General features: G+C 37.9%; 3 protein-coding genes and 1 pseudogene across 4 annotated transcripts in view; all 4 read left to right on the top strand.

Annotated features, from left to right (window-relative positions):
* The window catches only part of LOC109047541 (protein phosphatase 1 regulatory subunit 29-like), a 905,211-nt gene that overhangs the window by 553,973 nt on the left and 325,512 nt on the right, over positions 1-25,726 (top strand). The window lies entirely within an intron of this gene.
* Positions 1-25,726, top strand: part of LOC109046565 (beta-1,3-N-acetylglucosaminyltransferase manic fringe) — a 788,629-nt gene that overhangs the window by 567,153 nt on the left and 195,750 nt on the right. The gene's annotated exons all lie outside the window — the stretch shown is intronic.
* LOC109046627 (scaffold attachment factor B2-like) lies at positions 121-7,158 on the top strand. The gene is given in 22 exon segments (XM_042712446.1): positions 121-407; positions 769-861; positions 990-1,002; positions 1,005-1,042; positions 1,146-1,382; positions 1,461-1,514; positions 1,598-1,649; positions 2,408-2,849; positions 3,279-3,325; positions 3,401-3,498; positions 3,594-3,743; positions 4,931-5,028; positions 5,114-5,157; positions 5,243-5,325; positions 5,414-5,559; positions 5,671-5,967; positions 6,183-6,317; positions 6,407-6,449; positions 6,533-6,633; positions 6,727-6,785; positions 6,865-6,919; positions 7,036-7,158. Coding segments are annotated over 22 exon segments (2,559 nt in total). The 5' UTR covers positions 121-254; the 3' UTR covers positions 7,157-7,158.
* LOC122134421 lies at positions 7,308-25,550 on the top strand (annotated as a pseudogene).

Below are 25,726 nucleotides of genomic sequence, written 5' to 3'. Positions count from 1 at the left end.
CGCAAAAACCTTCTTGGACAACAGTTATTCCCGCGCTTCTGTCAAACAGCCCTTGACCATGCTGACGCTTGCGCGCATGCGCCTAAAATCCCAAGGCAGACGCATGCGCAGGACACTAGTGGACTGCGCCATTTTGTTTTGACTGAGAAACGCTGTTTATCGTGCTCTATCTATAATCCGGTGAGTGTGCGCGGGGTAGAGAGAGAGAGACTCGTCCTTCTGCTTCCACCGTAACGTTCTCACATCCTGAAAACATGTCAGACTCGTCTACACCAGACGTGGGGCCTGTGGAGGCGGGGGTTCGTAAATTATCGGAGCTGAGAGTGATCGATTTGAAGGCCGAGCTGAAGCGCCGAAATCTCGACATCAGCGGCAATAAGAGCCTGCTTTCAGAAAGACTCAAAAAGGCAAGAGATATAACTCCAGATATAGACATATCTAATCATTTTACAACTCCCTGTTATATATTAGATTAAACATGCTTTGCATGCATACTGGGGTGGATGGTTACTAGTGTTAATTTGTCAAATGCATGCGTTTTTATAACATTTATTATTATTTATTTTTTTTACACAACTGTCTGGCTGTTACTGACATCAAACTTGCTTTGCAGTATGTTTTGAATTCAATGCTTGCGTAATATGCATTGAATGAAGTGTAGGTTGTCATTGTAGAACAATTATGGATTGTTGTGAAGCTGTAAACAGTAGGCAGATGGGTGGCGTTTATGCTTGTATATGACTCTATAAATCATACTTTCATTTTTAGGCCATTGAAGAAGAGGGCGGGAATCCAGATGAGATCATTGTACACTTAGAGATAACTCCTAAAAAAACACCTCGGCGAACCCCAAAAGGTAAAGTGTGTTTTAATGTTTCTTTTTTTTTTCAACTCATTTTCTACATTATCATGTTTAACAAATTTTCTCAAAACTTGCTTCAAGGTTATAGTTTGAAACCATTTTTTTTTTTTCGTTCTGTAGGGAAGAGAGACAGGATGAACCTGAGATTGCACCCTTGAGGAGGACTCTGTTGACGGCCAGGTGCTTTGTCATATAAAGTTGTTTATGGATATGATCTATGTAACTGGGTTGGGTTATTTTGCATAGGTTTATCAAAACTAAGAGCCGCTTTTACTTCCTTTAGGAGGACCCGGATGCTATTCCAGAGAACCTACATGAGATGGATATTATGGACATGAATGTCCTAGATGAAGCTGATATGGGCAACGGAGGTGGGCCTGATGGAGATGAATATGACGAGGAGGTTCTAGACACATTGTCGTACGAAGAGAACACAGGCAACCTGAGGGAGGATGATGCAAATGACCATGACGTGGAGGATGTCTGTGATGTTGTCATGAGTAAATCTGGGGTAGAGGAGGTGAGGTTTTAAAATTAGCCACTGATACTGCCGTTCTTTTCTTATTGCACGTTATGTGACGCTTTTTTTGGCATTCAGGAAATGGAGCCTAATGACGCAAATGTGGATGAGAACGAGGAAGCGCCTTGTCAGGTATTCAAGTTAACATTTTTTGAGAGTTGTTTTGTTCTGATGGGTGTTGGGTTTCTTTTATTCATCTTATTTTCCATCTTTAGCAGGAGGATGATGATGGTGAGCATGGATGCGAGGACACAAAAAGTGAAAAAGGTACTGTATGGGGTTGTCTGGAATTGCTTTTAAGGTCAGGGTGAAGCCTTAAAGTCCTTTTAGTATAAATGTATCAGGTTACTCAGGAACAAGAGACTGGGAATCCAAAGTTGATTACTGGCTTTATGCATTGCTGTCAATAGACATTTAACCATTTATATTGATTTAGAACCACTTTATAGTCACATGCTTTTTTGAAAGGTGCAGATATGCAAAGAGCCAGTAATCTGTTTCAGTTAGCACACAGGTTGGTTTAAATGGTTGTTGCAGATGCAATTTAGTCTTTCTAGGTTGCCTAAAGAAGAGCACAAAGAGAAGATGAGAAGAATTGGATCATGCTGAAGCAAAATCTCTTTAGGACTTTGTTAATTGGAGATTTCACTAATGGACCATTTGCTTGTTTCAAAAGAAACGCAATTCCTGTAAAGACAGCACAAGCTGCTGCTTCCATATCACGGACACTTCAAGTACTTAAGTTGACGATGGACACTCGGATGTGGTGCGGGTCTTGTGGCTTTCCCTAGTCAACAGCTTGCCCTCTGCTTTGGGGTGCAGGTGAACTGAAAAGAAATGGCCTGTTGTCTGGAAGCTTGTTGATTGTTCTCGCTTTGGTTTTTCCAGTCTCTTCACAAGGTAGCTTGCCTTTGTTTGTGTATGAGACAGCAGAGGGCCACGTCCTAGTCCAGTTCCACGATAACCATTGCAATGTCTCAGAAGTGATTAAACTCTGTGCCATTCTATTCCTGTTAAATCCGTAGAAAGTGAGAAAGTAGCCGGGTCTTGTATATCAGAGCCGCTTAAGGAACACACCACTGAAGAGCCGACTGAAGACAAGAAATCTTCAGTCTGGGATTCTCACAAAGAGGAAGACAATGTGCAGGACCTCGCTAACACCGAGGAGGCCGCCAATTTGGAAGCAGAATCGTCAGCCTGTGAAATGGACGTTGATGCATCGACGCAAAGTGAAATTGAATCAACAAGTAAGGACCAAGAAAACATTCAGGACAATTTGGTGGACACTGAGAGCACTTCTGCTCAGGCAGCTAAAGCTAGCGAAACAGATTTGTGCGATATCGAAAGCGCAGTTGATTCGGAAAGGGCATCTAAAGGAGAAGCGGTCGAGGAATGCAAGAAGACTGAACCTGCTGAGTCGTCAGAAGTGAAAGAGTCCTCTGTAGAGGGTGATGATCAGAAAAAGAGGTTTGTTGTTTTCTGTCTACTAGAACAATGGCTTTCTCTGTTTCTTTGGCTCCTTTTTTTTAACAAGTATGGGTGCTCATGGGAGGTCTAAGCAACTGCGCATTTCGTCTACCATTTTGTCATATCTTTTCTACCTTCAAAAAGTAATGTACCCAAAAATTTGGTTTGCCATCATATTCCAAGGTATGTTTTTAACATAATTGGGCTTCACATGACTAATTTACGTAAGTTGTAGGTTTGCCATCATATTCCAAGGTATGTTTTTAACATAATTGGGCTTCACATGACTATTTAAGTTGTAGTATCCAAATCATTGTTCATTGCTTGAGGTTGTTTGTCCTCACTAGGTGGGTATTTGTTTATCAACACTGGTGATCCCGTTTAAACTGCCCATTCAATTTCTCATAATGGCGTATTGTTTTTCTCTAGTAGTGATGAGGATACATCAAGCAAGCCTGACTCGAAAGATGATAAAGGTGGGAGTCCAGTGAACTACTTTTAAACAAGAAATTGTTTCTGGATTTTGCTAAATTGATTATGTGTCTTATAAGGTGGCGCAGCTGCTAGCGGAAGGAACCTCTGGGTCAGTGGACTCTCTTCAACCACCAGAGCGACAGATCTGAAGAATCTCTTTAGCAAATATGGCAAGGTCTGCATGTTACAGAAAACTAGACATTAGAAGTTTGGTATTACTGAGGATAGAAAGTGTCCTGATTCGTTATTACATGTCCGTACTTCTTGCAGGTTGTTGGTGCTAAAGTAGTAACAAACGCTCGAAGCCCAGGTGCACGCTGCTATGGCTTTGTTACGATGTGCTCTACTGAGGAGGCAACAAAGTGCATCAGTCATCTGCACAGAACTGAGCTGCATGGCCGGATGATTTCAGTTGAAAGGGTATATGGTTTAGTTTATACCCAAACCATTTAGTTTAAGGTGCTAACACGCTAGAGGAAGCTAGAAATCACTGCAAGTGTCCATTGGTGTGTTTCATTAGGGCCTTTCGCACCGCGGGAACCTTTTCATAGTATCAGAACTAATTGTGGAACTACCCACTTTTGGGCGTTTTCTCACCGCAGGAACTGGGTGCGATTTTATTGCCGGACTGTCTTTTTCGAGAACCAAATTAGCTCCTATTCCGGAGCAGGGTCTAACCAGCACAACTGGTACTACCCGTGACGTAAGTAGACATTGATTGGCCAGAAGCGTTCAAAAACGCCCTCACCTGCCATTATTTAAAACGCTGTGTAAACATACTGTAAACATTGTGTCAACTTATTTCGCAAGTATGATGGACAGCTGGATGGACGCTGAAGTGCAGGCACTTGTAGCAAATGTAGCACTGCCAGTTGTCGTTTGAGATTCTTAGTCCTCCTTTCCGTTCTTTCAGTCCCTTTATGTATACGTCGACATTCCATGTCCATTATTGTGAAACCCGCGAGACACAGCTCCGATCACAGCATCCTCCATCCTCCTGTTGATAACGTTGTTCTTCTTTGTTAACGTTGTTGAAAGCCGCACACAAATGACATCGCTGTCGACCGGCTTACGTCACGTCCTAGTACACACTCTTGGTGCGAATGCATCCCTTTAAATGGTACTGGGAAACAGTTCACGCAAAATCATCCCAGTACTTTAGTACTGTACATTTAGTTCTGGAACTAAAGCGGTGCGAAAAGCCCTATTCACCAATGACAGTTCCTACAGTTGGAGATCCAATTCATTTGATTTGTTTTATTTCAAACTGACTTGACTCTCACTTGAAATGGATCTTCTTTCCTTGCAGAAAGTTTCTCTAGTGCAGGGATCTCCAACCCTGCTCCTGGAGAGCTACTGTCCTGCAGACTTCAGTTCCAACCCTGCTCCAACACACCTGTCAATTATGAAGTAGCACCTGATTGCATGGAGCTGAAATCTGCAGGACAGTAGCTCTGCAGGGTTCAGTGCTATAGTGTGTAAGGGCCTATATTTTCTACTTTCAAATGAATTGGGCCTATATTTCTAAACTTTCAATTATGAATTGCACCGGTGCATGAAGTATTGCATCAGTGTTGGGTGGTTGATTGATCTGTATCTATATTTAGGCTAAAAACGAGCCTGCCGGAAAAAAGCCTGCTGACAAAAGCGATACCAAAAATTCTGGCAGTGACAGAAGACACTCTTCGGACTCTAAGACAGAAAAGTAAGTCATAGATCAATAGTATTTGAAGACATCTCTGCATGCCAAATAAGTGCATAAATCTCATCATACGGATTCATCCTTACAGATCTGAGAACAAAGAGGAGAAGCCTGAAAGCTCTGATGGAAAAGGTAAAAATATTAGCTTGCATTTGTTAATACTTTAAGTAGTATCTTAATGTGTCCAGATCTTAATGGTTCAATCTTGCCATTAAAGAGCCAGGAGGAGAGAGGACTGTCGTGATGGATAAGTCAAAAGGAGAGCCAGTCATCAGCGTGAAAACAAAAAGCAAAGAACGAGTATGTTTCATAATTGGAGTGGTTTTAAATCCAACTGCCAAGTGCTTTTGGAAGTGTTGTTGAAGTGATGCACCAATTTCTGTTTTAGAGCACTAAGAGTCGTGACCGTAAGTCCTCCAGCAAGGAGAGGAAGGACATTTTGTCGTTTGACCAGATCAAAGAGCAGAGAGAGAGGGAGCGTCAAAGGCAGAGGGAACGAGAGATTAGAGAGGTGGAGAGACGCAGACACTCTGGGTAACTACTGCCTCCCATTATCATCTTCCCCTCAACCTGATCTACTGTTGTTCAGAAACCAACTTAGCAGTTTTCCCACTGATTTCTCAACCTGTTTAAATTATATTCCAGTGAGCGAGACCGCGACAGCCGTTCGGAGCGAGAGCGTATCCGCCTCTTCAGGGAGCGGGAGGAGAAGGAGAGGTTGATGAGGAAGCGCAACTGGCTGGAAGTGGAGAAGCAGCGACTGAATGCCGATCGCATGGAGCGGGAGTTTCTGGAGCGCGAACGTCTCCGAATAGAGTACGAGCGGCGGCGTGAACAGGAGCGCATTCATCGTGAGAGGGAGGAGCTGAGGCGACAACAGGACCAGCTACGCTTTGAACAGGACCGACGTCCCCTTAAGAGGCCTTATGACATGGATGGCAGGTACGCATAGAGTAGGGTTGCCGAAGTCCCAGATTTTCCTTCTGCGAAAAATTAGCAAAACCAGAAAAAGACAAGGTTTCCACAACCAAATTCTAACTCTACCTGATTCTTTTTAAGAAAGTTCACTGACTAGGAACGTCTTGATTTGTCATTTCTGACCCTGCAGGAGTGTTTGGGATTAACAAGTTTTTCTGCTTCATCTTTCAAATGTACAGAAAAGACGACTGGCAGATGAAGAGAATGACCATGGATGATCGCTATGGACGATCAGATTTGGGACGCCAAGATCGGTACCAAGACTTTGACCACAGAGACCGCAGCCGCTATCAGGATGACATGATGATGGACAGGTAATGCCAGCTCTGTCCAATGGCACCCAAATTTGTTGTGTATAGATTTTGCTACTATACTTTAATAATTTACATGCCTTTTCAAACAGGAGAGACAACCGAGGCGGGATGCAAGGAGACAGAGACAACCAGGTAAGAAAAGTCCTTCACAGACCATCATTAGATTTGATCCTCAGGTATTGGACAGCATCTCATCATATTTTCTCCATTCACAGCACTTTTCAGATCGGGACAGACATGGCAGGGACAATCGTGACAATTGGGGTGGCAGCTTTGACAAGCGTGGAATGAATCCTTCGAGGCCAGTACCAGGCGGGTAAGTTGTTTTTTCTCATCTCGTCAGATGTGCTGCTTCATTAAATGGTAAAGACCTCTCTTTGTTCAGTTGTTTTGCTCTGCTTCCTTTTTATCGTGACAACAGAGACTGGGAGCCTGGACGTAAAATGGACGGGGACAGAAACTGGCAAGGTTTGTCCGATAAACATCTATTAAGTTCAGAAAACGTTGCATGTTCTCTTCCTTTCTGACTTACTACCTTTCTTTTTAGGAGCAGACCGAGGTGTCCCGGGACAGGGTCACATGGCACGGGGTGGAATGGCAAGGTAGCGAGATTTATGCTATTATTGTCTTGTTTGGATTAACCGGTTATCATGGGTAAATTATACCGTTTTTGTTGTTGTTGTTCCACCTGAAACATATGTATTTGTCTGCTCTGCAGCCGAGGTGGATACATACAGACAGGGACGTCCCAGTCACTCTCTGGAGCCTTAAACCGACCGAATCAGATGATGCAAGGCAGCGGAATGCAGGGAGGTGGAGCCTTTGGTCGACGTTATTAACTTAAAACCTCTTCCCTTGTGTATCTGTTGTGTGTAAAGAAACTTTGCAGCTTGTACATTGCCAATCAGGCTTTGTAATTGTATTTTTTAAGTCCACTTTTTCTGTTCATGGTGTAAAGACGAACAGAAACTGGGTTACATCGTGTAAAGAGATTTTATTTCAATATTTTTTTCTCCATTCCACATCTTTAGATTTTAGTCATTTTTGTTGTTAGTGAATGCTCAGGAATGTTTTGCTAAAATGAAACCTGTCCTTGACATCATGAACTTGATGTTCACTTGTTTTTGACGTGTTTCAATAAATTTATTGTGGAATTTTCTTTAGGTAAAGGTACTCTTGTTTAATTATGATGCACATGTTAGTATCGTGTTGCCATTAGGTGGCGCTCTTAGTCTAAGCATTATTAGAGGAATTGAAGCGTGCTGGCAGAGCTATGAGAATGCAAGTATATATATATATTTTTACATTTACAGAAAAATGATGATACATATTAACAGTTATATATGTTAGTTTCCTATTTGAGGTCTATTTAGTAAAAAGAACATTTGCATTATCAAGCACAGCTTAATAATATGTGCCATCTCTCTGTAGTCTTGGTTAGAGTGCTAGATGTATTGCGTTACTAAACTGAGCAAACAGATGGCATTACCATCATTTCCACCAGCCAATTGCTCAATACATCTTGATTATTCAGAGCATGGCGTAGGAGGACTGTGGTTTTTAATAAACCATTATAAATAAATGCACTCTTTGCATGACTTTTAAATGTCAAAAGATCAAACCGTTGCATTTTGTGGAAGTCTAAACACTGGAGTATTAGATCACTAATGTTTCTAATCATAACCCTCAAGTTCCCATATTGCAAAGGAATCCATTTCCTGAATATTTTATTTTAGTGTATATCTAGAATCACTCTGGTAGTTCCTCATGGTTCAGATGTTCCTAAGAATTTTATTAATAAGTTAGGGGGCACCGTTGTCCCAACTTTGAGCATCTGCATCCCAACTTTGGGTCAAATATAAAATTTTTAACCCAAAAGTTGGTGTAGTCCATATTTGACCCAAAGTTGGATTGAAACAACCCTACATTTTTTTGAGAGTGTGCACTGGTAGCTTGAAATGATCTGTAGTAGTGTTATGCGATGTTTAATAGTTCAAAACAAATCACTGCAGTGCAACTTTTGGTGGGAGCAGGAATTCGTAATGGTCATCACTAATGTTTGAGTGTTAAAGAGTAATTACAATAGCAACAACAATATCGATAAATATCAATGAACCCTATAAAAATCACTGAAACCTTTGGTTTGAGTCCAGGGACTCGTAACAGATGATATTCTGGGTGGTGGAGAAGTTATTGTATGATGTTTCAGTTCTTGAGTGTCCTAAAGTAAACTCTGTCTCAAATTATTTCTTTTAGTGGGGATCTTGAATGATGTCATTAACTTAGATCAGGTCGTGTTTCAGTGGCCAATCACATACAGGCAGAAGGTTTTGGAGGTGGAGTCAGACTTTCATTCTTAGAAAAGCCTGGAGGCCATAAAACTTTCATTATGTATCATGCTGTGGAAATGTGTCAAGAAATTGTTCTTAATGCTCCTTACAATCCCGTCTGCACTTTTATCCAAGAATTGCTGGTTGCCTTCAGTCCTAATGATATTGTCCATTGTTTCAGATCTGAACATTGTTCGGCTGTTTGAATTGGCACATGTTCTACTCTGAAAATACACTGACATGTAGACAAAGCCATTTGGAGTGGAACCTAAGTAAGGCTGGAAATTCAATTACTGTACCACACACCCATGAGAATTTCTGTTCTCCCATTCAGTTGACTGAGATTCTGGAAGTTTCCCAAAAAAAAAAAAAAAAAAAAAAAAAATCCTCTTTAAAGCCTTGGAAGAACATGAATGTGGGGGACCCTTTTGCTTAGAACATGTCATTGGCATTTCTCATGTTTCCCTGAGTAAAACCTTTTGAAAATTCCCATTATACTTTAGCAACTGGATTCAAATTGTGTTAGTAAGTCTGTATATGCCTAGTTAGTGTGGTTCATGCATCAAAAGCAGAAACATCCCTCAAGCACCTTTTGAGCTAAGAAGACATGGTAGCCACATTTTTTTTTTGAGGGCTTCCAAGATTTATCTGCTAATTTATATTTTATCTAGAGGACATTTTACAGGTAAGAGAGATGCCTTCATGCTTTTCTCTTGCAGGTGGTGGGTTTATCTGAGGTAAATGAAAGGACATTTTGTCTGGATTATTGAAGTTTTTTGGCCCCTTCCATTGGCCTGCTTGCCTCAGTTTGCCTGCAGCAAAATAAGACATTCTTTCTTAATCAGCTAAAAGAAAACTTTAATCATAATTAGTGGTCTTGATAAGGGAAGCAACACTATTGTTGTTAATACTTAAGATTAGGGATAGGGACAAAAAGACAATTAAGGCAAAATTAAGATGGCTTTAACATGAACAAACCCCAAAGTATTTTGTTTTGGTGTGTAGTTTGACCTGCACCATTTGTGCTACAGCCATGATTTATGCCTTAAATTGACTTGTGGAGGAGAGGTATGCTACTACTATTAAAAGCAAAATAATTTTCATTTGATATATAATAATAATAATAATAATAAAAAAAGCCAGATGTTCACAGAAGATTTCAAGATCCAGTCAGAAGATGAAACTCATATACTCATATACTCACATATACTCAGGAGTAGTAAAAGGTAGGACATTTTTTGAAACACATTGGCGTGGTTTCATAGTCAGGGCTTAGACCAAATCAGGATTACGCCATAGTTCAATTAAGTTTAATACATTTAAGTAATTTTTATAAATATGCCTTAGACGTGGTGTGCATCTTGAGACAAAACAAGGACACTGACATATTTTAAGATCAATCAGTGCAGGTTTCTTTCACTTGAAACAGCTCAGACTTATATTTTAGTCTGAGACTAGGCTTAAGCCTGGTCTGTAAAACTGGGGATTTAAGTGTTTTGGATGCCACAAAATTCTTATTTATAATTAATTTTACTAAGATGAAACTGTTTTTTGTCTCAAAGATGAGAGAGAATCCTCATGTTAAGGGTCTGTTCTTGAGGGTCAGTTTGAGGGCTCCATTACAACAGCCAATGGGACGTTTTATGTCGAGCCCACTGACAGATACACCACCTCCAACACTGACCACCATTCCATTATTTATCACAAGGATGATGTGGGTAAGTGTCAAGTGATCATAATGTATTTCTTTCTTCACTGAGTTAAGGCTGTGATTTAGTCCCAACCATACATTCTCATGTCCTTTCTTCTGTGTTTACTTTCAAAAATCAGTATTTTTGTCATTTTCCAGTGAAGACTAAAAAAATTCCATAAAACGAGATAAATTTAATGATGATGTTGCAAGCAGAACAGTTCAATATAATAAGACTCTTCCAACAAGATCTACTGAGATGTATTTTACAAGTTTGCTATTTCCTATGACTTGCATGATGTGATTTGTACTGAAGCATACTATTTTTAGAGAAAAAAAAAGAAAAAGATTAAGCTCCACCTCTAGCCTAATCATATGAATTTGTATGATCTCATTTGCACGCTTTTTGCCATTTTTATTGGAAAATAAGTTAAAACTAACAAAACTGTTTTGAAAATGGCAATAGCATTGAACTGTGTGGGATATTTATTTATTTATTTATTTATTTATGCAGTTGATTTCCCTGTAAATAAGTGTAGAAGTTGCATGCAGGAGAACCACATGTGTTTACATTATATTGAGTGTTCAATTGATAGAAATACTATAAATATCACAAATGAGTCTATTTATACCACAAACTACAATGATGAATGTGATAGAGAAGGTTGATAATGACCATAATGCATTTACTATTCAGCCAAGCCATTTTTTAAATCCTGATAATCTTTTTCTTTGTCAACTGACATGGAAATTATTGCTTTAAGTGGCCAGTCTATAGAGGATTAAAGATATCTGTCATGTACTGTAAGCAACAGTATGAGATATTCTCAGTGTGTAATGGATATATATTCTAAGGCCACATTAAAAATATGATAACTTTGTCTCTTTTAAGGAAGTTTTTGGCATTAAGCATGCAAACTCTTTTGTACAAAAGTTCGGATTTGCTTCAAATGAATCTCAAGATGCTCAATATTTAATATATAGTGCATTTTGACTAGTGGTCTCAGACTTTTGTATCCTGAACTGTTTTGATGTTATTTCTGGGATTTACATTTGTTTCTGTGCACCTCTTTCGCTGGGGTCATAAAAAGTCACGTTTTCCTGTCTTTGTATAGCAGGAGGTAAACATTGGCAGAGAGACAAGTGTATGTATAGTCTTTGGATATTGGTGGTCATGTGATCTTGTGATTGAAGTCACACCATTTCCATGTGGTTTCAAGGTTACTGTAGAGTATTTCCCATGAATGCAGAGGCTGTTTATTAATGTATGTATGTGTGTGTGTGTATATATATATATGATGAATCACTGTTGCACTGCTGTAATCTAAAAAAAACCCTGCACTTATAAATGCTTAATATTAATTAACTGTAACTTCTCATACCATATGGTGAAAAATTATATAAGATTTATTTGGATAATACATGTAATCTCATCCAGTTTTGTAATTTGTACTCAAATGTAAAAATATAAACTACCATAAAATTTATGGTGAAAAATCAAACAATGTAGTTTTACAGCAACAATTATTAAAATATATATTTTTTAATGTTAAACACGATTATCCTCATGTTCTCTGTGTTTGTGTGTATATGTAGTTGTGTTTTTACAGTATAATAATTTGCAGCAATTTTTAGTAACGGATTTCCTGTTTGAGTCGCTTGACTAAAGCTGATTGTACGAATCAGATCTGTTATTTATACTCATCTCATTTTTGGACAATGCCATGGTTTGTCCGACATCTGGAAGTTAAAACTAACAGGAAGAGGACCAGGACCTTTGATTAGGTTTCATTGTTAAAACTAACAGGAAGAGGACCAGGACCTTTGATTAGGTTTCATTGCAGCTGGCTGGGTAAAGGAAACAACCAATTAGAGTCGACCGCATGAAAAACATAGATACGAACACAGAAACAGCACAGTTTAGCAAATTTTTAATTTCATCATCAATTCATTGTCATATCTCAATGCTAGCAACACCAAAGTCTTGGGTTTAATTTCCAAGGAACTAATAATTGCACTGATTCAAGTGAAGTAAATGTAATTTAATAAATTGGTGCTGGTTGGATTTACAAAAAATACAAGATCTGTTGCAGGTTAGTCTTTGATTCTGCAAATGTTCTTGGATAAACATTCATTTTAATTTCCGCTCCCCTCTGGTGTGCCTATTTTTCCTCCAACAACTCCTGAAACCTTTCTGCCCTGGTCTCCACATGCACAACTACTTGAAAGAGATGCACGCAGGATGAAGCCAAAGTCTGTAAGTAATTCCATCAGTGGGTCAATGCCCACATTTACCCTTTTTTCTCACTTGCTCCATTTCTCTCTACTCAAACTCACTGGTCCAGGAACGACTCAGCTACCTCTTTATTTTGAAACAAAGAATGATCTGAAACCAGTGGTGGACCTTGCTGTCCACTTAATTTACAGTGAAGAATTCGAATTGGTTGATTCTTGCATACCCGGATGGTGTGATTCGATCACTTCGCTTCTCTATTTAGAGTCAACTTGACATTTATTCCCAGCTAAATTCCCAGTCATTGATTTTGCAGTGTAGGTAAAACTTAACCAGGCTGCTATGGATGTCAACCACCTGACTTTACATGAGCTTGTTTTTTTTGCCTGAAATTAATGTTTAATCTGATTTGTGTCATTCTTGTGACCTTCCTGTATATGGATTCATAATGTAAAACCTTCTCATTGAAGTCTGAGTTTTAAGGTCATAGCGTCTACATAACCCAGCTATGTTATGTCTGGTTGGGCTCACGATGCACCGCTATCACAAACAATCAGTGCAAGCTGTTTTTAGTAGTTGATTGAAGTTTCCATGAGAATATTTTAAAGTTATTCTTTAAGAATCATAATAAAACAACATAATCAATTGTTTTATTTGTTGAAAGGCTTTAGAACACACTGCGACTTTTGTAGGAGCCTTTGAAGGTTTTGAAGTGAATTTTTTTAACAACAAAAGTGTAACTATGAAGAAGCTTCAAATTTCAGTGTCAGATTTTAAAGACTTTAAATATAATATAATATTACTTGTGGTGTGTGAGATTTAGACTTTGTGCCAACAATTACTATTGCTAATACTTGGGATTAAAGCCAAGAGCGATAACTATGACATCAAAGTACCGTGAGAGCGATTCAAAAGCACAAGAAGCCGTCTGCTCTCTAGAGCTCTCACGGTAATTTGTCATACAACAATTGGTCTGCACAGCGCAAACAAAGCCAAAACGTGGATATTTTAGGCAATATAGAAATCCTGGTCAGGACGTGTCCTGGGAAAATGGCATGTTTGATCACCCTAACATTAACTATATTAACACCAACGCACTATAACGTTCTGTAAATCCTCAAGCTCAGAATCAGGTGGATTCTCTTTGCCTGTCAATGTTTTTGTTCATCAGCTGAAAAAAAAATTATTCTGAAAGTGATTACATTGATAATGTTCCCCTGTGTTGTTATAGTTATAGTTTTGGTGTAGACTTCCATGGAACAATTATTATAACCATAGTTTTAGTTATCATCCATGGTGTGAACAGCCTTAATGCCCGAACGTCCTAAATGACCCATATTGTACACCTGTTTGATTTTATATTTCTAGGTTTTCAGTCTTTTTTCTTTCTGGTGGATGATAAAATGGCCAAAAAAAAAACAAAACAAAAAAAAAACAATCCCATTACGTATATGACTTTTATATTGTAGGGTAGATTTGGATTGCACTCTTAAAAGTAAAGGCTCCAAAAGGGGGTTGTTCTTGCTGTGATGCACTAGAAGAACCATTTTTGGTTCCCCAAAGTACCTTTCAGCAGAAGGTTCTCAAAAGAACCATTGTCTTCTTAGTGTATAGAACATTTTAATAACTTAACCTTTTTTCCACTATAAAGAACCTTCTGTGTAATGTAAAGGTTCTTCATGGAACCATGAATACCTACGAAGAACCTTTATTTTAAAAAATGTGGGCAGTTTTGACTTGGGCCACTTGGCAATCACCAAGTACACCCTAACAACCAGCAATACACTAAAACCACCTTAGCAGCACTTTTACAACCACCCACAACACTTTCTGCATTGTAGCAGTGACTTTTGCAAGGTTTACAGAAAGTGTAATTTTTTTCCCTTTAAAATTAAGACTGATAAAAATAAGTTAAATTCAGGCTAACAAGAGAAATAAAATAACATAAAGTTATAAAGGCATAAGTAAGAGTCAAGTCTAGTTTAGCACAGTTAGAAATGATGTTACAATGAGGTTTTTCAGAAAAGATACAATCGCCAAAGTCCCACTTGAGGAAGCATGTCTGTTTTTCAATGAATTCATAATTTCAAGACTATAAAGGGGTCCAATCTTTCTTTGTCAGAATGTCTGTGGACATTAATAAGATTTGGCCTCATTCATGAGCCACAAACAGAATGATTTTTATTGTGCAAATGGTTCATAAAACCATTCTTACATAAATCTTACGTTCCGTGAGAGATTTACACATTTGCTCTGTTTAATATAAATATATAAATATATAAATATATAAATATATATATATATAAATAAACTTCAGGATGGCCAAAGAAACCATTAAAAGTTCACTAAAACTTATTTGGATGCTCCCTTTTCTCATCAAAGCATTAATCTGATTACCGGTTTATTTTTACTTATTTATTTTTAATTATACATTTACTATTATAGTATCTATTAACATTTTAAATTAGCTTCTTATTTTCAATGTAATTTAGTGTAATTTAAGTTTAAGTATTTTGCTTTTGTCATCTCTTATTTTAGTAATTTTACTAAAAGTAAAAAAAAAAAAAAACTTTCAGTTAGTTGCTTAGGGAACATTTAAAATTTTCATTTAAGTTTAGGTTTTTATTCTATTTTTATTTTTATTTTATCTTATTTCAGCTTTATTATAGTAAATGAAAGTGATTTTTTAAATATAGTTTAGTTTAAGTTAACATTAACAACACTGTTACTTACAGCATTTTCTCCCTTGTTTACATGTCCATATTAGTTGACTCCCATATTATAACCTTTTTTTTTCTTTTTATATATATGCTTTTTCCACAGACAGTACTCCCTTGAAATATGGTCATGTTGGTTTCTGTGGTGCCGAATGGCTGAAGCATCTTGTCCAAAACCACCAAAGGGTCAGACATGACTTCACCTCATTTCCAGTTTTGTCCTCTACAGTGTTTTTTACAAACCCAAATAATTTCTTTAAAATGTACACTTAATGTGGAAATAATTTAGAAATAAGATGTTCAGAGCTTTTTAGAAGATCACACATGGAAGTGGCTGACATTACATCAACGCTCCGCAATGTCACTCAATAATTGTTTTGCCCTACCACCTTGTCCTTTTTTAGGAGGCGATCTACTGCATGGGAAAGAGTTCTATCTGTCCAATCTATCTATTGTTTGAAGGTCCTGGTTGGGTTAAAGCCATTTACCCAAAAGGAGTGCAAGGAAAACCTGCCGCGTCTTTAAATCAGATAACATGCAAGCATTCTATTTAAAGTTCATATTTACTACAACACATCACTTCCACTTGTTTGGTGGTAGCATTGAAAAAACAGATGTGAGCTTTTCCCCAAGCTCTCCCTTGACGCCTTCTCAAGGTTGTGGAATCTTCTCCATCTTGTGACCCACACCACATACCAGTGTCCAGGTCAAAGTGGAAGGTCAACCAGTCCAAAACCAGCTGTCTTCTGCACCTCCATGCAGACCACCACTTCTTCAAACGCTTTGAAAGCGTTGAAGCTGTTGTGGCTCAGGTGAGTTCCCGAGATCTAGTACTCAGAAGATCCATTCATTCAATGACTTATTCGTTCCCTCGATGTACTAAATTAAATATGCACACGATTACTATTTCATTCCCTCAACTTGCTAATTCGTCCCCTCGATTTGCTAAATCGTGCGCACAATTTACTAATTCTTTCTCTCGATTTATAAATTGTGTGCACAATTTAGCAAATCGAGGGAACAAATAAGTAAATTGTGCACACAATTTATAAATTGAGGGAACAAATTAGTAAATCGTGCACACAATTTATAAATCAAGTTATAGATATAGGGAACGAAATTGTATATTTTTCACGATTTTTATTTTTATTTTTTTTTTTTTTGTATTATGTGTTGGGGGCTCCATACTAAAAGGTTGATACACACAATATTTTTCCTGTTGCACCCCTTCAGTTTGGAGTCTCCACGAAGTGGGATTCGCAGCATGTTCCTTCCTTGATCCCACTGGAGACTTCTGCAAAATGGTGCGGTTGTATGTCACCAGTGGACCAAAGCCAAGTTCTTTACTGTGAGAAACAAAGGCCTTACAGCTACTTTGGTACACCTTAATGTTATGCAATCTTTGTTTGCTGAAAATAAAAAAACAGGATTTCCACAAGTTAATGTAACCATTTGTTATGTTTTATCTGACGAGTTTTCCAGATTGGTGTGTTGTGGGGGTTGGACCGCCCTGAGCTTTTACTTTAGAAGTAGTTCCCATTGTCTGTGTATTATTTTTGATGGTTACGCAATGTTTTTGTTTTACTCTCCACAGCTGGTGATTTTTATTGTTCTACCAAATCACTTAAAAGTCAATCATGTACAAGTTTCTTACAAGCAATGTTTCTGCCAAATGATAACTGAAAATCACCCCTTTAAATGATAATGGGTCTTTGTTATTTTGTTGCTTTTTTTGTTTAACTGGTTTCTGAGCTGGAAATTTTTTTTTTTAATAAATCTTTTGTATTTGGTTCCTTTGTTTGTGCCCAGCAAAAATGATCAGTACTTAAAAAAAAAAAATACCTTTAAGATATGATGTTTTTAAATGAAGTCTCTTGCTGCATTTATTTGATCAAAAATACAGTAATATTAACAGTAATTTTGCTAAATTACCACTTAAAACTATTTTAAATTGTTAAAATGTAATTTATTCCTGTGATGCAGATCATTACTCCAATTTTCAGTGTCACATGATCCTTCAGAAATCATGCTACTAAGCTGATTTTAAGTTCAAGAAACATTTTCTTATTGTTATCAATGTTGAAAACAATTTTGCTGCTTAATATTTTTGTGGAAATGGTGATAATTTTTTTTTTTTTTAAATATTTTTGGATGAATATAAAGTTCAAAAAGAAAAGACATTTATTTGAAATAGAAATCTTTTGTAACATATTAAATATCTTTACAGTCTTTTTTTTTTAACATTTTATGCAGTAAAAGTATTAATTGCTTTAAAATAAATACTTTTTTTCTTTCAAAAAGATAGATAAATAAAGATAAATTAAGATATATATTAATAATATATTAATTAATATTCATATAAATAAACTAAACACATAAATAAAAATGTTTTTTTATTTGTGATGGAAATGTAAAAATATAAATATTAAATTAGAATAAAATATAATCATAATTTATATACACTGTAATATCTTGAGTTGTGATATTTTTTTTTTTTTTCAGATTCAGAAGTGTTTGTGTAATTGGGTGTAGGTACTCGGGCTGTGTGCCATGCCAGAGTGTTATTCCATATTACCATATTCACCCAGTGCTGTGTGTTAATATGTTGGTTTTGGTCTGCTCAAAGAACATAGTTCAGACTGTCACTCATATTCCTCACCAGGCACTCTTACCCCAGAGTGCTTTCCTTCCCGCTGGGGCAAAATGTGCCTCAATCCACTGACAGTGACTGGGGCAAGAGACTCGCTGGAGGATTCACTGTTGCAACTGAAATTCTGAAGAACATTGTCTCAATTGATCAAATAATATGATAAGATTACTATGGCAAAATTAATCTGTCTGTCTGACAGTTCATCACTAATTCTGTCTAATAAGGCGTCAAGAGGACATGGTGAAATGAGTCCTTAATGCACCAACTTTTTTCGCAGGTTGTCTCCTACATGAGAGCAATAAACGACATTTATGACAAAGCCGACTTTGACGGCATAGAGCTGGTCAACTTCAAAGTGAAATTCCTCTCCGTAAGGTCCTTGTTTTGGTCGGGTTTAAACAAAATAGTTACACTTAGTTTTGCCCTTTTTTATTGTCCTGTTTGTAGGTAGGAGTATGGTATGTAATGTGTGTATGTATGTAGTCATTCAAATAATTTAATAACATTTATTTATATATTTTTCTGTTAATTGTTTTAGGTATTTATTGACTCTTGATTCACATTGGGCCTGAGAAGCCGTTGAGTCTGTTTTCCGAGATGAACTGGAGAGACTACTGCCTATCTTAACTCCTGACCAACAGAGACTTCAGCGGGGTTCTTGGTCTGGCCTGGGAAGGAGAACCAGGTAAAATTTCAGCCCATCCACTCTATATGGATCACAACACAAGCCGCCTCAATGACGGCCACAACAAATGTCACATGGAAAAATATTATTATACTTAGTGGTGGGTGACTGTGCTTATGCACCATATAGACCTTTGGTATGTGACCTCTGTCCTTGACGCAACATGATATTGAAGCAAAGCTATCTGATAAGATCACTCAAACCCTAGACACCCTATTGAAAAATTGCAGTGCGGATGGTGGGGGTCTGGGTGTGGAGTGATGGTCTTTGGGAAGTACTTTTAGGAAAGAATGTGCTCTCATGTAAAGTTCAGAGAAACAACATTCCTGGAAGTTTAATGAGAGTTTTATGAAATATAAATGGAAAAGTTTGCTAATAAGAAACTGCAAAACTAATAAGAAACAATGACTTAGAGTAATTGCATGAGTAAACCAGAATACAGTATAATGCAAGGACGTTTAGATTCTGTTTAAATGGTTAAATTATATTTCAGTACTATTAACTGAAATAATATATATTTTAATTTTTAATTGTATCAAAGTCTGTATTATTTGTTAGAATGTTTCTGGATTTATGACTTAATACAAATTTATTATCAAAAACTGTGGTAATCAAATGAAGGCATAAAACATAAAAAATAATTTAATTGTTAAAAATTTAATCAAATTAAACAATTCCTTTTATTTTTTGAAAGTGCTGGACAAAATAAAAGAACTTTATTTTGATAAAATTGTTTGATATCGCTAAACTGATATTATTATTAAATTAGGAAATACACTCTACTGCATTTCCTTGTTTTTTATTTTTTATTTTATTTTATTTTTTTACCAAAGCAATAAACGTGTTGTTGATACATTGTTTGTTGTACTGCCACAAAGCTGACTTCATAATTAACATTCCTCTCTGCGACACAATAAATGCTGCATTCTGCATTAGCAACTTCCTCTGCATGACAGGACATGACCTTACCCGTCACTCCCTTTTAATCTGGACATCTGCAATATCCTGAATGTTATAAATGGGACCTCTCCTGCCTTTATTGATCAATTAATTTTTCTACCTGGCTGAAAAGACCAGCTTAGACCAGCATGGATTTTTATAGTTCATACTGTTCGAGTTGTAGGGCTAACATAGTCATGCAGTCAAACAGATGAAACTCTTGCTGGTTAAGAAAGTTAGTTAGGAAGCCCACTGGGGACACCACGACAACTGCTTAAAAAAGCCTCTTTCATCACTTTCTGCAAGGGAAGTAGGGAGACCAACACCATTTTTGTTGGAACCTTTTATTGATTGTTTTTGGATAGTGAGTAAAGGAAGTAATTTTATTTATTTATTTATTTTTATTTATTTTTTAGTAAACTGGGGAGCAGTTGGGGGTTCAGTGCCTTGCTCAAGGGCACCTCATGGTATTCATGAAGGTGGGAGAGAGCACTGTACATTCACTCCCTCCACCCACAATCCCTGCTGGTACGAGACAACCTTTTGGTTACGAGTCTTACTCTCTTACCATTTGGCCATGACTTCCCCACACCATACCCCTAGAAGCGAGAATCATACCCCAAGAGAGGCTAAATTTCATGTTACACCCCATCTAGGGTAAGGGTGCAACATGAAAGAGTACAATGGTTTTACAGTACAACTGGGGAATTTTAGCTTCGGGAGCTGACAAGGCCAAAATAAAAACAAAACAAACTAGTTCATATACCTCTAACTACCCTCGTTTACAGGAGAGGAGAGGAGAGGAGAGGAGAGGAGAGGAGAGGAGAGAAGAGAAGAGAAAATCCTCCCTACCTCCCTATCCAAAAACAATCAATAAAAGGTTCCAACAAAAATGGCTTCGGTCTCCCTTCTTCCCCAGACCGTTATGTACAATTATTTACAAAGGTGAGCAAACAGATCCAAACAGGGGCAATCCAGAATCAAGGTCAAAGAACATGCGGTGGTCGGTATTACGAATGAGTGGGCTAACTAACAAACAATTTCTCACAGGCAAACACTCAAAAGAACACACAAAGATACTCTCAGTCTTTCTAACATGCCTGTAACTAACTATCAGGGTCAGGCAGAGCAAACACAGCAAGTGAGCACAAGGATAATGCAGGAAGTGACTAAGGAGGCTTTTATAGGCAGCTAAGAGTCTTCTTCTTCCTGGACAGAGACACAAACACATCCCAAAACAAAAGAAAACACAGAAATAGAACAAAAGGGACATAACATTACAGTCCCAACATAAGCAAGAAGACCTTGCATATGGGCAATCCAACCGAGCAAACCATCATTCCACTGATCCAGTGCTGGTCTTTTTTACAGGGAAATTCACTCATCTAACAACACATTCCTTACATTTTGACCCACAACGACTCTCAGATCTGTCAGTTTTGACAGAGGTAGTGCTTTGTTAATGTACACTATCCTCAATTTGGTTACAGTATCTGAATGTCACTGGGATCTCATATGGCCAGTAAACTGAGCAGTCATTGTTTTGATTATTGTTGCAGTTGGAGGTGCAGGCCACCAGCTGAGATCCTAGAATGGTGCCATAGGATTGACCGCAGCACCTGCAGTGTTTGGCTGGGAAAGGGGGTGTGAGTCCAGAGCAATGGTGACATGTGACCAGAGAGCTATGCATATTAGACCTCTGCCCCCACCACAAAAACTGGGACAACCGCATTCCTTTTTCCGCATTTGCCTCCATGGCGAAACCCTCACGTGGGGAGATTTCATTAGAGGCACATGGATTCCTTCATGCGCATTAGCATTTGATTACCATGCAAATCCAGTATAAAGTTGCGTTCAGTTCCATGTGGGATGGGCCTTATTAATTCTTAAATCTTGTTAATTCAGGAATTTTTCGGACAAGCATAAAAGCAGCAATATCTTTGTGATTTTTAGTGCTTTAGCACCCAAACATGTCAAGAAACTTGATGGATGCTAACACTAACATCTTGCAGATGTCTTGATTAAACTTTCCAGGGCCAAACTGTACGTCCTACAACAGCCCAAAGTCTTCTGGCCTTATTTTGACTGGGCTTGTTGTCACTCATTTATTCCATGATGGGGTGGGCTGAAGGGATTGTGGGGGCTTTCTGTCAATCGTACTTACACAACATAACACACTATCCTGCTTTAGCAGCTTGGGGCATTGTAGAGCGGTCAGTTTTTGATAGGATGGTGGTGGTTGTAATATTTCAGTGCATTATTATTTAGACCACATGCCATTAAATGCCTGAAATAAGGATTAGCACAATCTCGTAATATTTTCATATTTTGTTCTAAGACATAAAATACAGTAGTGTTATGTTTTTAAAGCTTTTACTTGTCTTGAAAAAGGTGGTTGCTAACAAGTGGTTGAATGGCTAATATAGAGGTTGTTTGGGACATTAAACATCGTACTCACTAGTCCGTTTTACAGCATTGTGTTTATGATTGCGATCTTGCAAACAATTCTAACGCAAACTTTCACGTAAAATGTTGTTTAAATGAAGAGTGAAAAAACTGTCGAAAGCTTAATGATGGTGACATTGAAGTCATGTGACTGGTGTAGTTTGTTTATATCCTACACTTAGCTTTTTACTTCTGGCAATTGTATTTAGATTTCAAATTTCATAAAATTTTTGTTCATTTCTGAGGATTAATCATGATGAAAAGAGCTTGCAATGGTGAGGTCACATTAGCGAAACACATAAGCTAAATTTGACGAACCTTTTATTGGACAAAACAAAACCAAAAAAAGAATCAAACTTTTGTTGGACAGAGATATTTTTGATTTATTTTTGTTTTTTAAAACCCATGGAAAAATCGTATAATATATCATTATTTAACCACTCTATTGGCCTGGCACAATAAACCCTTATGTAAGCTTTGGTCTAAAAATATTCCTCTAGTGTTAGGTTGTGTTTACTTTCCCAGCTCTTAAATATTTCCTTAATCTTCACTATTGTGGTTGTTTTTTAACTTTTACTTATTATTTTGAACAGTCATGATGGCTGCTCTCAAATGACTGTGTTGTGGTGCAAATCAACAGCCTCATGTCCTAAAAACCTTGTGACAAAAATGGCTCCATGCAGGTCTAGTGGAAAAAGAGCCTGATATAGCAACTGTGAAAGGCAATGATGTCCCTGAGGCACCATCCTGGCCACCTTGCACATTGTTGAAAGAGCTCATCGTTCTGTAAAGATGCCTCTGACCTAGAGTACACCAGAGTAAATGGTTCACCTTCATTTAATTTGGCTCTCTTCCTAGTCAGTATGAATGAGTAAGCTCTGCCATGTAATGCATTAATATTCCATTGTCTAATTGAATATAGCTCACATAGTTATTTTAATGTGTTTGTCAGGACAACACCATTGTCCTTCCAATAGCAATACTGGCAGTTAGACATGGTCTGCAAAACCTTAAAATTTCAAAGCACAGAATATTTCTTAGCTGCCATTAGGAATTTTTAGACATTTGCATTTGAAACTTCCCGTGTTTATGATTATTTGAACCACAGTGAAAAATGACTCAGCAATTCCAAAAATGAAGATTCCTCATGTGATAATGAGAGCCATAAATAAGAGACAGATGATGACCATAAAACCTCTATAAACCCACAGTTCACATATGTTTTACGTGAGTCAGTTTATCCAACTTCAGTGTATGGTTCTTGTAAATTTCCCACAGAAAGGTATAAAAAAACGTGAATGAGTTATTGATGTTCTGGGTCTGAACACAAATCTCACAACATCTGAGGAGCCATGAGCCTGACTTTTGATTTTGACGGACTAAAAGTTCACAGCCTGGTTTAAAACTATCCAGGACTTTTGACTTTGATGGACAGGCTGATCTTGACCAACTACAAGTCTGACCCTTCTTACCACCCATTGGTAGACTTTAGTCAGCAATGATGTAATTGGCTAGTGCTGTGCGAAAAAGACCAGCTATTTATGATCAGCAGTAAAATTGTCTGTTGGCTTTATATGAGCTTGAAACCCAAGGGAGCTCATATAAAAAAGACACTCTGCTAGGGGTTCTTAGGGGGTTAGGGGCTAGGGGTTCCTCTCTACAGTATGTAAACCATAACATGAGATAGTTTGGCCAACTGACACATCCATTTCCCGGAGACATGGTACCTTTACCCTGAACCTATAGTCAAGGGAGCTAACGTAGAGTTTGTTGTATTAAAATATGAATTTAAACTCAAGAAATATCCTGAATCAATTTAATCTTTGTTCAATATTAAAAGAAAATGTTAATTATTGTGACTTGATGTGTTTTAGTGTGTTAGTTTGAAGCCATAACACAGGTCTAATCACTCTTCAGAACTATGACAACCACCTTTCTCCCAAACATATGCATCTAACCTTAGCCCATGAATTGGGCCATAGTCTTGGAGCCCCTGTAACTCTTAGGCCATTCACATACAAACCTGTCGTTTTTAATTAATATTGTTAAAGCCAACAACTGACACATGCATGAATGATTAACACTGGGTTTGCAAAACAAATATGGATGAAATCTTGACTAGCGTCATTTGTTTAGAAAATGCATGCTGCTACACTGTTGCCAAATACTAGCTTGTTTTTGTTTGATTGCACGCTAGATTAGCATAGTATGTCAAACTATAGAACACAGATACCTTTTAGTGATTGGTGACCTTTTCCAGCTGTAGCAGCCAAGCTCTTCACACTTCCTAGAGCTCTTTGGCAGATTAGTTCTGCTCTGTCCACCTCCTCATTACATGTTAAGTCACATTTGACAGCGGAGGGCTGACAAGCATGGCTCATTGTTTCCAGACTGAATTTTGGATGTCTAGCAGATCAGATGAATCCACATCACCTGTGTTTTATGGGGAGGCCTGGGAAAGGAGCCAGTGACCTTTGGCCCACTTATCTCATTTCACTTCTGGAGGCTTTAATGTGCTGCAGAATTTTTGTGAATGAAAAGCAACACAACACTAGTGTATAATTTGTATACTGTACCTGGTACTACTTCCTAGACGTGGTAATATAGAAATTAATTAACGGCAGCAAGTAAATAACTTGTATTAATTGAGCCAATAACTTTATAGTATTAAAAATAAATGCTTGTACAATTGTTGTTGCAACTGTCTAATTGGTCCCCAAGGGAAAACACCAAATAACTAGTAGCCCCCAGATAATTTTAGTCTGAGACTCCCGATCTATATTTTGCTTCATGCATCATATATTCTGTGGCAGCATGATGAGGGTTCTGACTCTCGAGGCCTGGAGATCTCCTGTGGCAAAGGCAAGTTTTTCATGTTCCCTCAAGCCTCATACAAGATCGAGGAGAACAGCGACAAGTTCTCCCCCTGTAGCCTGCGGTGCATGAGTCACATATTGAACATCAATAAAGACAAATGCTTTGTAGGTAAGACGCCTGAACAGATTCTGGGATGAGATAGATATACTAATTAACATTAACTCAGTCCTACATCTCTCCTACAATGAGCCTTATCTCCATTGCTGAGGTAAACTTTCGGACTGAAGATGTACCTGTTTTGTCTTGTCAGTTAGTGAGCAGCCCATTTGTGGAAACCGTATCGTAGAAGAGGGGGAAGAATGTGACGTGGGCCATGATGAAAGTGATCATGATTATTTGAAATATCAAAGCAGGTGAGTTTATGGTAGGGGAGTTAAATTGATTATGGTTCTTTGGGTCCATCAACGCTACCTTCTTGAAGACAATCATTGGTTTGTTTTAACGAACTGTTTGCGCTGATATTACTACTCCATAAAATTATAAATAGAGTGCACATGTTTTTGTATCCGACTTAAACCTAATACCTGCGCAAGCACCACTTCTTCGGTTCTTTTGCACTACTTTAGCAGAAACGTGTGGCTTTGGTTCCTGGGGCACCCTGCTCTGAAAGTGTGTCGAATCCTAGACACAGATGGCCCAATTGCAAGGCTTAAGAATTCTTTCCTGAAACTGGATGAGTTTGATGACCTGGCTGGTTGGATGAAGGTTTGTTGTTAGCATTTGGTTTAAAATAGTATGCTACCATCTTCCTTTGTTGCCTTTACTGCAGTGATGGCCTCACTAGTCTTGTGTAAAGTAGAAGGATTTAGCTTTAACATTTTTGGACAGCCACTTGAGATTGAT

The sequence above is a fragment of the Cyprinus carpio genome, chromosome A22 (assembly GCF_018340385.1).
Source record: "Cyprinus carpio isolate SPL01 chromosome A22, ASM1834038v1, whole genome shotgun sequence".
Lineage (NCBI taxonomy): Eukaryota > Metazoa > Chordata > Actinopteri > Cypriniformes > Cyprinidae > Cyprinus > Cyprinus carpio.
This window is presented reverse-complemented; position numbering and strand designations above follow the sequence as displayed.